This window comes from Typopeltis vanoorti, chromosome 6 (genome assembly GCF_054136105.1).
Source record: "Typopeltis vanoorti isolate ZY-2024b chromosome 6, IOZ_Tvanoo_1.0, whole genome shotgun sequence".
NCBI classification, from domain to species: domain Eukaryota; kingdom Metazoa; phylum Arthropoda; class Arachnida; order Uropygi; family Thelyphonidae; genus Typopeltis; species Typopeltis vanoorti.
Window position 1 is genome coordinate 66,947,407 of NC_143554.1, and position 16,528 is coordinate 66,963,934.

The 16,528-nt window shown below is 36.2% G+C and overlaps 1 protein-coding gene across 1 annotated transcript in view; it reads left to right on the plus strand.

The window, feature by feature from the left end:
* The window catches only part of LOC150105506 (uncharacterized), a 226,707-nt gene that overhangs the window by 157,553 nt on the left and 52,626 nt on the right, over positions 1 to 16,528 (plus strand). Inside the window, exon 7 of the mRNA XM_090394222.1 lies at positions 6,605 to 6,736. Within this exon, the coding sequence (XP_090250348.1) occupies positions 6,605 to 6,736 (132 nt within the window). The remainder of the gene's footprint in view (positions 1 to 6,604; positions 6,737 to 16,528) is intronic.

Here is a 16,528-nt window from a genome sequence, read left to right on the forward strand (position 1 = left end):
ACCGCGGTATGACAGCGAAGTGTTTAGAAGGAGGGCCATAATTGCCAATGACTTTATGCGTGGGTTATGCATGGAGAGTGGTGTGGAATTTGTGGATGTGTGGAATGAGTTCGATGGGTGAAAGGACTTATATAAGATGGATGGGTTGCATTTGAATGGAGTTGGTGTACGGAGACTTGAAAGAGTGTTGATGAATGATGTGGAAGTGGATGTACAGACTCAGGGAAACTAGATTTATTAAGAGGGGGGGGAGTAGATATGCACTTTAGGGGGGCAATTAAGTGTATGAATGAGTATATTATGCCCGAGCGAGTACGACGGACAACAAATCAGAATGAGATAGTTAGTATAAGGCATCAAAGTAGGGATGGACAAATGGGCTTCTGCGATTCATGTACACTAATGCCAGGAGTATTAGGAACAAGAAGGAAGAGTTTTTGGCCATGGTTGGCACTTCCAGGCCACAGGTTGTCGGTATTAGTGAAACATGGCTGACAGAAGATCATAAAGCTAGTGGGATTGAATGCGACGGGTATAGCGTGTTCAGGAGTGACAGGATGAATAAAAAGGGGGGAGGACTGTTATTGATGATAGCTGATGAGCTTCAGCCAAGGAGTATAGAAGTTGAACTGCATGATAGGGAAAAAAGCACATTTGAGGCTGTTTGGTGTGAGATAGAATCTAGCAGAACAAAATATACAATTGGGTGCTGCTATAGACCGGGTGATGGAGTGGATGGTGGGGATAGTATGCATAAGCAAATAGAAGAAATGAGCGGAAGGAGGGTAATTATTCTGGGTGATTTCAATTGTGGTAACATTGACTGGAAAGAGGAGAGGACACATGGGAGGAAGGAATTGGATTTTATGTGGTTATTAAAGGACAACTATCTACGGCAACATGTATTGGAAAATACCAGGGGGAAGAGAATGCTGGACCTAGTAATTGCAACCGAGAATGTGGCTGTAACGAACATGACCATGTTGCCACCAATTGGTGAGAGTGACCATAAGGTCATGACTTGGGAGGTGGCTAAAGGAGTGGAATTTACAATTAAGACAGGGTACATGTGGAATTACCGGGCTGGTAAGTATGACAAGCTTAGGTGTGTGCTTGGCTCAATGCCATGGCATGTAAAACTGCAAGGGCTGGATGTTGATAGTCCATGGGAGGTGGTTAAGAACTGTTTGCAGGAGGCAATGGTTGACTGTATACCAAGAGTCTGAATAATAAATCAAGTAGGGGTTAAATGGATTAATAACACTATTAAGCTTGAGCTGCAAAAAAAGAAACAATTGTGGAGGGAATTTAAGGAGAAGGGTGACCATCAGGTGCAGGAACAGTATAAAGCTCAGGCCAGGATGGTAACAAGGGTGGTAAGAAAAGCAAAAGCAGATTACGAAAGGAAATTGGCCACGCAAGCTAAAGAGAATCCCAAACAGTTTTTTCAATATGTTGCAAGTAAAAGGAAAAATGCTCATGGTAGAATGATCTTAAAAAATGCTGAGGGTAGGGAGGTAACCGAATCAGTCGATATTGTGGAATTACTGAGCGAGCACTTTGCAAGAGTATATCATCCAGGTGGTGACTTTGCAGGAATGGAAGAACCAACAGCTTATACTGGAATTGTGATGAATGAAGTAGAGGTAACTAGTCTATTACAGAACCTCAATGTCAATACATCTGTGGGATTGGATGGTATACCAGCTCGTGTCGTAAGTGAAGCGGCCAAAGAATTGTCAGTGCCCTTGACTATTTTGTTTAATTTTAGCCTCAGGACTGAGTCAGTCCCAAGGGGGTGGAAAGAGGGGAAAATAGTTCCACTGCACAAAGGTGGTTCCAAGGCTGCTGTTGAAAATTACCGGCCAATCAGCATAACAGGAATCATTATCAAGGTCTTAGAGAAAATAGTCAAGAGGAAAATACAAGATTGGATAGAAGAAAATGGGATACTGTATCGGGGACAGCAGGTATTGTGAAGGGTAGGTCATGCCTCGGTAACTTGCTCACGTATTATAACACAGTGACGGCTGAACTGGATAAGGGTAATGGGTTTACAGTGATTCTACTGGACCTTGCTAAGGCCTTTGACAGGATACCACATGGAATTCTAATCAGTAAATTGCAGCATATGGGAATGGACATAGGGTTGGTGAGATGGATAGGAGGATGGTTGACGGAGAGATATCAGAGAGTGGTTTACTCAGGAGTAGAGTCCACAAGACGGCCTGTGACTAGTGGTGTGCCACAAGGATCTGTTCTTGGACCACTGCTGTTTAATTTGTTCATAAATGATATAGGAAAGGATCTGAGAGGAACAGTTCATTTGTTTGCGGATGATGCGAAGTTGGGTAGGGCAATAGTGAATGCAGATGACGTCAAAATTTTGCAGGATGATTTGGATAGATTGGAGGTCTGGGCTAAGGAGAATGGATGTCAATTTAATGTGGCAAAATGTAAGGTTATGCATTTTGGGGTGAAAAGATTGGCGGCAGTTTACTGCATTGGTGGAACAGTGCTCCAGGAAATTGATGAGGCATGAGATTTAGGAGTGTTGGTGGATAAGGAATTGAAATTTAGGGGACACATTGCAAAAGTGGCCAAATCAGCTCATCAAATCACTTGGTTGCTGAAGAATACATTGACAAGCAGAGACAAGCAGGTTATTGTTCCTCTGTATCGAGCCTTGATAAGACCCCATCTAGACTACTGTGCTCAGATTTGGTCACCTAGGTTTCTTCTTGATGGGGAGGAGGTGGAGAGGATCCAGAGGCGAGTGACCAAGATGATAGCAGGTCTGTGGAATGAACCGTATGAGAACAGGTTGAGGATTTGTGGGATGCAAAAATTGGTTGATAGGCGGAGGAGGGGAGATATGATTGAGACATTCAAATTACTGAAGGGTTTCTATAAAATTAATTCAGAAGATATTTTTGAGAACAGGGCTGGTTGTGGGAGGACTATGGGACAACCATGGAAACTGGGCAAAAGTGTGGTTAGTAAAGGTGTTAAAGCTGGGTTCTTTACTTTTAGAGTAGTGAATGAGTGGAATGCGCTCCCTGAGTCTGTGGTGGATGCTGTGACAGTGAATGAGTTTAAGGCGAGGTATGATAGATACTGTATGAATGTCAAATAGTTGTGATGAATATGATTTGGGGCCTCCCTCGATGAGTCTAATGACTCCCTGGAGTTGCCCGTAGTAATAGTAATAGAATTTGCTAGTCCTTCACCAGTCACATCAGTTACTTCAATAAATCCTAGAAATGACTCATTTATAATTAATTTTTTGTCTACAAAATTTACATATCTAATAATTATTGAGGTTTGTTCCTTGTGAGAAATAGTCAGGAGTACAATCCATTTGGATACTGTAATATATACCTACTTTTATATCATCTTTAATTTTATTAAGGACTTCATTGCCTAATGCAGCAATAATTTCCTCTTGAAATCTATGCGCCAAATGATGCACAATTCTTTTTTTTCGTATTTTTAATTCTGTTTACATTATCCATTAGCACAGGATCATATTTACTTAATAATTCTATTAAACTTAAAAAAATTCCATTATTCGGCATTCCTATTGTTTCATGGGATCCTCGAAATGATAGATTATTACTTGCTAAAAATAGAATTACATCTACAATTCTTTGGAATAGTAATTTTAGATGTTCTGTTTCTTTATTTATATTAATTTGATTTGTTCTGTCAACAGTCAAACATAAATTAAGCCTTTTTAATAATTCTTGCCAAGCAATAAAAGAATTAAAGTGACCTACAGAAGCTCATGATTTCGAATTACAGATGATAGTTTTCTCCATTTATTAAAACCATATATAAATCGTGTTGATTGATCTTTTCCTCTTCTTTTGAAAAATAATACACAAAAAAACAAAATACTGAGTCTTGAGCTTTGAGTAAACTAACCAGTTTGTTAATTTTTATGCACTGCATAAACGCATCGAAAGGGTTAAGCAAAAACCCCAATATAATAGAGAAACACAGAGATATTATTATTACCGGAGGCCCTAAAATCCTGTCGAAGAAATCCCATTAGTTATAAGCAAAATTAGAAAAATAAATAAAAAAATAAAAAATATATTTCTGCAAATGTATACCGACTGTGCCCACTCGATCGTGGGACCCAGGTGCATTGCACCCACTGCACCCCGAGATGGCCGGCCCTGGTTGTGTCTCCATAAATTCTTCACTATGAATTTCCGAAGTTGAGCTTGACAGAATGGGATCAGACACTGATTTGATTGCAAGAATCGCTCATCATAATAATTTGTTTCAGACACCATGTCAGTTGGCTTACTAAGTGATTCTAATCATAAAAATATTTCAAACCAATCAAGCATGTTTAAGAAGAATTACCACTTTTAATTCATTGTCTCCAGTGAATGGCACAATTATTGGCTGAATATCAGACTGTCCATCTGTTCTCTTTTGAGTTTGATGACTGAAATGGAAGTGGGCCTGCCTTAAACGTTACTGTCATCAGTAACGTTTAAGGCAGGCCCTAAACGTTTGAATCTTTGCTAGAAATGTCTACATCACTTTAGAGTTCTTTTGAATCTTTGCTAGAAATGTCATTTGAATCTTTGCTAGAAATGTCTACATCACTTTAAAGTTCTTTACCATGCTGCAAAGAATCATGTTGCAAAGAAGTTACCTTGCATTGTCTCTGTCAGATTTCACTAATCTTCCACTCCATGAGAAAAATCTGTTTCTTACTTCAATGATTAAACATCTTTATTTCTTGTCTTCTTTCTCCTCCTTTCCCTTGTTCAGTAATGTAATCAATAACAATAATGACTTTAGTCAGAAAGACATAAGTAGCATTTTATAAAGGCTTTTCAATTGCTGAAGGTAGGTTAACTGTTTTCAAAATGAAGTCGCATGGTTTTTTCTTGGATTTTTTTTTTTTTTTTTTTTAATGTCTGTAAAACAAACAAACCTAAATGAGCCTAAAAGAGTTGTTGCTGCTACCACTGTGGTAGCAGCAACAAATTCCTCTGCCTCATGTTGGTGGGCCTGTTAGTAGCCCTAGATATGGCCCCCTAACCAACAGGATCAGACTGAAGGAAACTATAAGAGTAACCTAATGTTGGTAGTGATCAAGTTGCAGCAACCACATTCCTCAGAGGAAATGACAAACCTGCATAGATACTAGGAATTACTAGGTGGTAGATAGTTTCACTTACCAGTGTAACACCACATCTTTGCTTATTGGAAGCTTGAAGTAGCCAAAAACCATGTTTGATTACAAAGCAAATACAATTATTCCCTCTTTCATTTTTTCTGTCAACAGCATGCAACATGATTGATGTTTTCAGAATTATATCAGACATCATAGAAAGATCCAACAATTCTTCTTTTTTTTAGAGTACAACTTTAAAACAGTTATTCCACACACTGGTGATTAAATAAGATATTCAACTGAAAGTATACCAGTAACTCTTTAGGAGGATTCATGGTCAACTAACTAATAATCTTGCTACCACTATTCTGCCAGATGTGTTAGGAAGGAGTCCAGATAGTGTATGTGGAGGCTTTGCCAAGGTCATGATTTTCGGAGGAGTTGGATAAAATTCTCCATCTACTTGGCCATAAAGAATCTCTTACTGTATAGTATATGTTGCTCCCAATTTCAACTCATTTAATCAACAACCATGAAAAATCAAGCAAAGAGAAGCAGGTACATGCAGATAAGAACAAATGTCCTGAAGCCTTCCAGATTCATTTTACGAATATACATAGTCTTAGTTCCAGATCTTCTTTGGCTAAAAATTGATGTTTCTCCTCACTAACAATGCACTTACATTTTTAGTGAGGAGAAACCAACTGAATCAGTTCAATCATAATAATGCAATAGCATTTTGTAACAATTATAGTGTGTTTTAAATAGACTGTCATTAGTAGAAGCTGAATCAGTATATTTTTTTTATGATTCTCTTGGATTATTTCCATACCATTAATTATTGAAACGATGTATTAACATATCTTATGTGTAGAATGGCTGGTTTGTCATAATAATTCAAAATACATGAATACGAAATTCTGTAAACTTACAGAAGAAACCACGAACGAATCTTATCCTTAATAGATGCAAAGAAAGGTCAACTTTTGTATTGGAGACAGAAGAAAGTGAAATAATTAGATGTAAAATATATGCTGTCTTCTGTAAGATTCCTTCAGAAATCTTACAGTATTTTCACTTGTCATCCCTTCATTGTTTTTTTTTTAATTATAACTTTCTTGATGCACTTGTAATTAAAAAAAAAAAAACTTTTGTTATCTTCTTGCCTTAGATATCCAACTTTATAACTAAAATGGTTGTTTTTACTGCTGCAAGCCAGAGTGTATGTGTATATATGGACACACACACACACACACACACATACATGGGTATTTATATGCCTTTGTAAACTGTTTGTACATGATTAGAAATAAACTTTTAATGAAGCAAAACAGTAGAGTGTAGTTTCATTTTCATCTTCTATGATTATAATAATGCATTATGTTTATTCACCTGATAAGCTAATGATACAAGAATTAAAATAGCATATTACTCTGTGTTTAATTTCCATATCTTCACTAGGGAAAAAATGTTGGAATTATCAATGCAGCCATTCTAGGCATGGGAATACTAACAGACCAGGAGCTGCCTTCTTGGCATCCTTGTACAAAACAAATCAAGGATCCCTGCAGTAAAGCAGCAAAATTTTGTCATGTAAGTAATTAAAGAATTTTTCATCAACTTCTGACACTAGAAGAATGCACAGTTTAAAATAAAAATTCAAAGTGAAATAAAAACCTTGTTTTATAAACAGTCTGGAGAAAGATATCCTCTTCATTTTAAAAGTTTGGAGTGTTTTCACTTGTCATTTCTTTGCTCATTCATTGACAATCACCAAGTAGTAGCCATCCAAGAAGCTGTGTAATTATCCTTAGATAACTCGCAAGATAGAAATATTATTCAGAATTTTAATTCTTCCTCTAATTACACTAAAGACAATAATGTAGCCAATGAAAAGCATCATTGGCTACATTATTGTTGATAGTGATATCATAAGGCTGGTTCAGGATACAAGAATATACAGAGAATTTGAAATTGGAAGTGACCATTACTTAGTACTAAACAGGATAAAAATGGATATCACATTGAAAAGAACAGTATATAAGAATGTTTTAAAAAGAATTAAAGTTGGCACTTTTACTTGTAGACTCCACTATGCAAACATTATTGAAAAAAATTGCAGCAGTTTGAAAACAAGAACCAAACCTTGGAGTCTCAGTGCAAACTCTAAAGAAGACAATGATTGTAATTAAAATGAAAAGCCAAACGGCTAGTTTTCTGGCAACTTAATAGAAATTAAGCGGATAAAAATCCTATGTTGTTATATAGCCAGTAAATGAAACTCAAGATCGAGAACTACGATCTATATGAGTTTCAATGCCGAAAAACTATCGGCGAAGGCAATTCAGGATACAATTTCTGGCAACTTAATAGAAATTAATTCTATTAAGTTGCCAGAAAACTAGACGTTTGGATTTTCATTTTAATTACAAAATATAAACACACCTTTATGGCATTTGTATAGTGAAGGTATGTAAGTTCTTTTCACTAAGCTTTGATATCTTCCAGGTCTACCTACTCATTGATGAGACCTCAAAAAAGGTTGAAACCGGTCTGGGTAGTGACCTCTCCTCATAATGTAATGACAGTATTACATCTCCTAGGAGCTGTGTTTTACATTATGAGAGAATATCAAGAATAGTGAGGGAGCTTGCTCCACCTTTGCTTCGAATTGCCTTCGGCGATAGTTTCGGCATTGAAACTCATATAGATCGTAGTTCTCGATCTTGAGTTTCATTTACTGGCTATATAACAACATAGGATTTTTATCTGCTTAAGACAATGATTGATTCAGCTAGGGAGATATGTGATGAAATTCTCTTCAAGGATAGAAAAATAAGAACTCCATGGTGGACACAAGAAGTTAAAGAAGCAGCCCTGAAAAAGAAGAAAGCATATCAAAAGTTCCTAACAAATAAGTCAGCAGATGCCCTAAAAGAATACATAGAAAAATGTAAGTGACCTAAGCTAGATGTAAAAGTAGCAAAACAAAAGTCATGGGAAGATTTTGGTAAGAGTATGGAAAATAAATATCAGGAAGGTGGTAAAATGTTGTGGAGGCTATTGGAGAAGCTTAGAAATGGAGGAAAGAGTACTGTAAAAGGAATCAAAGGTAATAAAGGTGACATGAAAACTGAAGATAAGGATATCCTAGTTGTGTTGAGTAATTACTTTGAAAGACTGTTAAACGAACGTACTACAAAATTTTCAGGAGGAACGCAAAGAGAAGTAAATATCAATGCTTTATGTCGAAAAAGCCATCGAAAACTTGAAATGTCGAAAGGCAGTTGGAGCAGATGATATTCGACCAGAAATCTTTAAGTGTGGAGGTATAAAAGTTTTGCAGTGGCTACACTACACAATTCAGAGGGTCTGGGCAGAAGGCCAAATTCCCAATGATTGGAGTAGAGCTCATAGTACTCATCTATAAAAAAGGGAATAAAAAGGAATTTCTCTACTAAGTGTTCCAGGTAAGATTTATGCAAACATATTCGAAAAGGGGTTCTGGAAAAGAACAAACTGGGTTCAGACCAAATAAAGGTTGTCAAGATCAGATTTTCACTTTAAGACAAATAGTTGAGAAATCGTGGAAATATGACAGGGATCTGAACTTAACTTATGTAGATCTGGAAAAGACATATAACAAGGTACTCAGAGAAAAGCTTTTCAAAACACTACAATTATATGAGATGATGAAAACATTATACAGAGCAATACCTAGTCTGTATTTAAGTTTTCGGTCAGCAGATAGAATTGAAGGAAATACAGGAAGATGGTTTAATGTAAAATCAGGGGTAAGATAAGGATGCACATTATCTCCACTCGTATTCATTATCTATATGGAGCATATTATGAAAGAAAGTGGCATTAGGCCTGATATTAGAATTGGAGATCTTAAACTTAGCTCTTTGCTTTATGCAAATGATGTACTCCTGAACACTATTAGTGCAAGTCTCCAAGATTCTGTAAATTGAATAACAGTTGTAATAAATTTGGCATGAAAATCGACAATAAAAAGACCAAGATTGAAAATATTTCAGCTATTTAGGCACAGTTTTTATTGAAGATGGCAAGTTAAATCTGGAAATAGACAACAGAATAAGCAAAGCTGGTATGGTGGGTTGCCAGCTGAATAAATTTATATGGAATAAGAAAGAAATTAGCCAAAACACCAAACTAGCAGTATACAGGGCAGTTTTAAGTTATGGATCTGAGAGTTGGATTAGAAATAAAGCACTTGATCAAAGACTAGAGACCACCCATATAAGGGTTTTGAGTAAAATTAGGGGAGTGAACTGATGACATCAATGGCAGAATCATATTAAAAATGAATTAGAAAGGAACTTGATATTATTAGCATTCAAGAATGTGCCAACAGAGCTAATCTAAGGTGGTGTAGCAACTTCATTAGAATGGGTGAGGAAAGGTTAATAAAGCAGCAGGTGTTTGATGAAAAGGTGCAGAAAAGTTTGCCGGCCTGGTTGGCCGAGTGGTTAGTGTATCCGCTCTCCAGCCAAAAGGCTGCGGGTTCAAATCACACCGTGGGCATGGATGTTATGATTGTCTGTGAAAGTACTAGTGGTGGTAGTCGGCAGTAGATGGCATTGGTGTTAGATAATGAAGGTTGGTGGAGTAGTGAGACAAAGAGTTGTAGAGTAGATGCCCTCCCTTGATGAGTCTTTGGACTCCCTGGAGGTGTGATGTAATAATAATAATATAAAAGAAACCCAGAGGAAGCCAATGTCTAGATGGATTGATTCAGTCAGAAGTGCCTTAGAAGCACAAAATGTTAGCTATGATAATATTGGAGTGTTCACAAGTAATAGATTGATTTGGAGGAAAATGTTGATAGATTAATGATAATGTAAACTTAATCATGCAGTGCTGTCATAGTAACCTGAACACCCCTTGGGACACCAGTCAGGAAAATGATGATGATAATGAATTACGCTAAAAAAAATACTTGCACAGTGGATGTAGAAATAAAATACTAATTCATCCTAAGCAATATTTTGTTAAAAAAAGACATCATGGTGCTAAATTAAACTTGCCTTATTTTCGAAACTGTCATAGCATTTTAGTGTATTTTTTATTTTTACTCACTGATTATGTGAACTAAAACTGAAACAATTAATGATCAGGTTAACAAAGCAGAGCATAACAGTTAGTATAGTGAACAATAAATTACATGATAATCACAGTAATTAACTTTTATAGAATGAAAGTAAAGATATTTCGTACTGGAAATAACAGTACATCATCAGTGTGTAGAAACAAGCAAATCAAAGAAACAGGAATGCAAAGTACTTACAACAGTCAGTGGTTTACAAATTAAAAACTGTTGCTGCGTGCTAGAAATTAATATTAATAAAATAATATTATTAAAAACTATTTTTGATGGTTACATAAGATAAGAATCTCCCAGACTTTTGGGAGAGAGACAATCGTTCAGATCCAGATTTGGCCGATGTAAAAGAACTTTGCGACTTTCTTTGAAAAGACGTTCATATTTAAACCTGCTTCTCTGGAGAAGACAAGCTTCATCCCACTGGATACCGTGTTTAGTGTCAATACTATGTTGTGCCAGACCAGACTTTTGAGGTTTCATGTATTTGATATAATATTGATGTTCATTAATTCTTTTATCCACAGAACAGCCTGTTTCTCCAAAGTTTGTTAGATTACATTCACACGGTATCTGGTAAATGGCAGCTAATGATAGAGGTGCCAGTTTGTCTTTTGTAGATGGCAATAGATGAGAAATTTTGTTGATTGGAAAATATGTGCGAATGAGATGATACTTCACCATGGAAAAAAGAAAAGGCTGTTAGTTCACCATTCTTGGACATCCTTCTCACATGCACAGCGTCCAGTAATTTATCAACCAGTGTTTATTGAAAGCCTACCTTTACTGGCAGATACATTCATCAAAAGTCTGCTCATCACACTGCTCAAGAAAAAATTGGTGTTATCAAGTCTTTAATTAATAGAGCACATAATGTATGCTCCTCTCTTTCAAGCTTACAAGAACTTCTCACTATCAAAATGTTAATGGAATTTAATGGTTACAACCAGTGGCAGCTGGTGAAATTTTAAGTAGGGGTGCTGCCTATACAAAAAATAAAATAAAATTCTTTTTTTCCTAATCAGTAACCAATTTATTAATAAATATAATTCTTTTTTTATTTTTATTTTGTATAGGCAGCACCCCCGTTTAAAATTTCACCGGCCACCATTGGTTACAACCCTAATCAAATCCAGCAGATAATTGACTCCCATGTTTCAACAATTGAGGATTCTTCAAAAGACTAAAGGGTTCCAATCTCTTATATTTCTGGAATCTGTGAGCCAATTGGTAGAATTTTGAAGAAGTATCATCTCATTCCCACATATTTTCATATCAACAAAATTTCTCATTTGTTGCGATCTACAAAACACAAACTATCACCTCTATCATTAGCTGGCATTACAAGTACCTTGTGAATGTAATCTAACATACTTAGGGCTGACAGGCCGTTCTGTGGTAGAAAGAATTAATGAACATCAATATTATATTGAATACATGAAACCTCAAAAGTCTGGTCTGGCACAATATAGTATTGACACTAAACACAGTATCCAGTGGGATGAAACTTGTCTTCTCCATAGAAGCAGGTTTAAATATGAACGCCTTTTCAAAAAAAAGTTGCAAAGCCCTTTTACATGGGCCAAATCTGAATCGGAACGATTGTCTCTCTCCCCAAAAAATTTGGGAAATTATCTCATGTGAACTTATTTCTAGCACACAGCAACAGTTTTTAATTGGTAAACCACTGACTGATGGATGCACTTTGTATTGCCGTTCCTTTGATTTTCTTGTTTCTACACACTGATGATGTACTGTTATTTTCAGTACAAAATATCTGTACTTTCATTTCATTAAAGTTCATTACTGTGGTTATCGTGTAATTTATTGTTTATAGTCATGTCACAGGTACCTTTAAAGATTAGTTAGCATAGTGAGTTTTATGATTCCTCTTGACATAAAAAAAAGTGAGAAAGAGAGAGGATAATGTACAGCAATCCCTCGATTAATGTGTCTAATGCGTGCTTTAAAATGGGCATATTAATCAAATATAATAACCTATGGGAAAAAGTATAATTCGTTCCTCAGATTTCTTTTTTGACCCTTAATTTTTTATATAAAAGAATTAGGGTATGTCTCAGGGACTAGTTAAAGGAAAACCATGAAGTTGAAAGACAATAAAACATATTTTGAATATAAATTTATTATTCTACTTCTTAACAAAGAATTGAGCTAATGTAGTTTGGCAGGCATTCTTTTTCTTTTTTTCATACACAACTGATTGTATGGCCCTATTGCCTCTTCTCCTGCAAATTTTACTGCTTCTTTCTTCATCAGGGTTAGTCTCTAAGCATTGATTAAAAACTTAGATTGTATGAAAAATATTTTAAAATTGTTTCTGTAAAATCTCTTTTTGCTGACTGTACATTAATTTTCTTCTCAGACTTGCTTCTTGCCAAACCATTAGCTGAATTCTTTGTTAAGAAGTAGAATAATAAATTTATATTCAAAATATGTTTTATTATTACTGTACATAAATGTTCTTCTCAGGTAGTATGCCTTAAAGGTTGCGATAATCCCCTGGTCTATTGGTTGTATGAGAGAAGTTGTATTTGGCAGTAAAAATATTACTTTAATAGCAAATTTGACATTAAATTTCTTCCAGAATTCTCTCCATATGTTGTTTCTATTGCTTGATTAAACATTCTTCTCAGGTAGTATGCCTTAAAGGTTGCAATAATCCCATGATCTATAGGTTGTATGAGAAAAATTGTATTTTGCGGTAAAAATATTACTTTAATGTTCTCACACAATGAATCACGAGAAGGGGTGACCAGATGCATTGTCTAAATTAAGCAGAGCTTTAAAATCAAGATTATTTTGTTTGCAAAAATTCTCAACTGTTGGACAAAAATAACTTGTGAACAATCTTTCAAATAAATCTTTAGTAATCCATGCTTTCTTGTTAGACTTCCAAATAACGGGAGGGAAGCTTGATTAATGCCTTTGGGGGGGGGCTAGGATTTTGTGACCTATAAACTACCGTGAGTTCTAACTTCACATCACCTTTGGCATTGCCGCCTAATAGAAGTCATTCTGTCCTTTGCGACTTAAAACCAGGCTGAGATTTCTCTGATTTTGCAAGGCATTTGCTTCCAAAAAAGGCTGGTTTCATCGACATTAAATATTTGTTGGTCACAATAGTTCCCCCCCCCCCCTTTTCCACAATTGTCTTCAAATCTCTGGATAATTTCCAGCCACCTTATCTGCACTTGCAGCTTCACCTGTGATTCAGACATTATGTAGGCTATTTCTCTTTTTCACTTGGAAACTCGGGTTTTTCATCCCCCAGAATAGGCAAACTGGGCCCTGTTCATAACTGCAATCCCCGTGAACACACCTGGATTGCAGTTATGAATACGTCCCAGCCATATGCTGATCCTAAGCCAGGATAAAATTGGTGAGTTGGGGAAAGCAATGGTGAACTACCCTATATAAATCTCACCGGGAAGACTTAGTGGACAATGTCTACAAAGTCACCTATGGTCGGAAACTACTGAAAGGGAAAATCACAATCATCAATTCAATTTAGTCAGGGAATCTTGCAGACTAGTACTTGATTTATTTAGAAGAAGTATAACATTATCTGCATAAAATAAAGAGCTGAGATTAACATTTCCATTTTTGATATCAGATTTAATACAATTTCCTTCATAATGTGATCCAAATCGATAATGAATAGCAGGGGGAATAATGTACATCCTTGTCTGACACCAGATTTAACATTAAACCAACTTCCTGTACTTTCTTTAATTCTAACTGCTGACTTACAACTCAAATAAAGACTAAGTATTGCTTGATATGCCCCATTGACACCATATAAGTGTAGTGATTTGAATGGCTTCTCTCTTGGCACCTTGTCATGTGCCTTTTCAGATCTACAAAGCATAAATACAGATCTTTGTTATATTCTCATGATTTTTCAACTATTTGTCATAAAGTGAAAATCTGATCCTGACAGCTATTTGGTCTGATTCCAGCTTCTTCTTCACCAAGCTTCCCTTCCACAATCCTTCTCAACTATTTCTCAAGTATACTTGCATAAATCTTACCAGGAACACTCAGTAGGGAAATATCTCTGTAATTCTCATATTCAGTTTTATTTCTCTTTTTATATATGGGTACTATGAGCGCTCTACTCCAATCGTCTGGAATTCATCCCTCTGTCCAGGCCTTCTGAACTATGCAGTGCAGCCAGTGGCATATTTAGGTATAGGCCGTATAGGCCTGGGCCTAGAGCCGCAATTTTTTTTTTTGGGGGGGGGGGGGGGGGGGGGGCAGAAATTTTCGGGCTCTCATTTTTGTAATTATAACATGTTCCTTATATGCTGCATCTATTCATAAGTAGAGAAATATTTTCTTTTCCTCAGTGTAAGTTTATTCTGCAAGCATATTGGCATGTAATCAGATTCTGCATAACCATACAGACTGAGACACATGCACAGAAAGCTACTGTACTGTTGTCGGTAACTTGAAACAAAGGCAATAGGGATCACAGTCAGGAGAGATTGCTAATTAATTTTGTGTCGGTATTATTCTTACTAACTGTAACAACTTTTCCTTCTTTATTATTTCGAATTCAAATTAAGATTGTTAATTATTGCCCTTACTTCAACTCTTTACTTCAGAATCCTGATATCGCTTTGTGGCAGTTAAGACGTGCTAAATCTGAAATTATTTTTTAGAGTTTTCAGTGCCCTTGTCTTATGTTGTCATCAGAGTGGAGGTAATTATGGTTTTATTGTTTTGCTTTTAAAAAGTTATAAATTGAGTAAATCATTCTGATACTTCCTGCATGTTTTAAATTACTATTTAAATTTTTAAACCATCAAAGACAAGGTCAGTTTTTTTTTCGTCGGTATCTGCTAATAGTAATTGTGATTTGGAAAAAGAACAAGAAGTGGTTAAGGAGACGGAAATTGAATCTGTTTCAAAATACTTGCCTACAACAAATCCCAACAATTTGGCAACCAGGTGATAGTGAGTAATGACCCAGCTGAGTGCATTCTAAATGACGTAACACGCTAGTATATTGCATTTAACGGGTTTCCACAAAATTTAGACAGTGATCTTTCAAAATCACAAAGAGCTTATCCTGACAAAGTAAGACATGTTTCTAAGAAACTCATTGAGATAAATCTGATTAATGACAAAAAAATAATAAGAGATTTTCTTGTTTACTCTCCTAGTACCAGAAAGATATTCTGTGCACCTTGTTGCCTTTTTGGTGGTGGGGAGCTGATGATAGTCATTTTGTCAGTGGATTTAATGACTGGAAAAATGCAGAAGCATGAGTGAGTCATCACAAGAAAGCAACTAGTCATATGAACTGTCTGATAGCTTTGAAACAAAGAGCAAATCTTGCAGGTAGAATTGACTTATAAATAACTCGGCAACTGGAAGAAGAAATTAAGTACTGGAAGGCAGTGTTAAAACGAGTAGTTGCAGTCGTAAAAACGTTGGCCAGTAGAAGACTTACCTTTGAGAGGAAAGGATGACATTTTTGGTTCTGTGCATAATGGAAATGTAATGATGTGTCTAGAGTTAATTAGTGAATTTGATCCCTTTCTTGCTGAGCACATTACCAAAAACGGGAAAAAAGGAAAAGTTCCATTTCCTATCTTTCCTTTGCCACGTATGAGGAATTTATTAAAATAATGGGCGAGAAAGTGGTCAAATTTATTGTGGAAGAACTTAAAATAGCTAAGTTCTATTCCATAAGTGTTGACTCAGCATCAGACTTGTCTCATGTTGATCAGCTGTCCTTCATTGTACGATATGTGAAAGAACATGGAACTCCTGTGGAGTGTTTCTTGCGTTTCATTCCTAACGCAAGTCACAAATCTGAAGAGTTACAAGAGGTGGTTTTGACTTTGCTAAACAAGCTTGGAATTGATGTAGCAAATTGCAGAGGGCAGACAATATGATAATGCTAGTAACATGTCAGTCAGGTACACAGGACTGTAAGCAAGAATTCTTGAAATAAATCCATTGGCAGAATTCGCACCGTGCACTGGACATTCTCTATTTCTAATTGGTACTTGCACTGCCGAATCCTGTCGGTACTCTTCCGCATTTTTTGATGTTCTTCAGAAACTGTACGTATTTTTCACATCTTCAACACATTGGTGGAGTGTTCTAACAAAGCACCTGGAAACTTCTGCAAAAGTAATCAAACGTCCTTCGCCTACTCATTGGTCAGTTCGTGATGATGCCTATCGGAGTCTTCGTGAGGGACGGAAGGAAATAATTTCCACTTT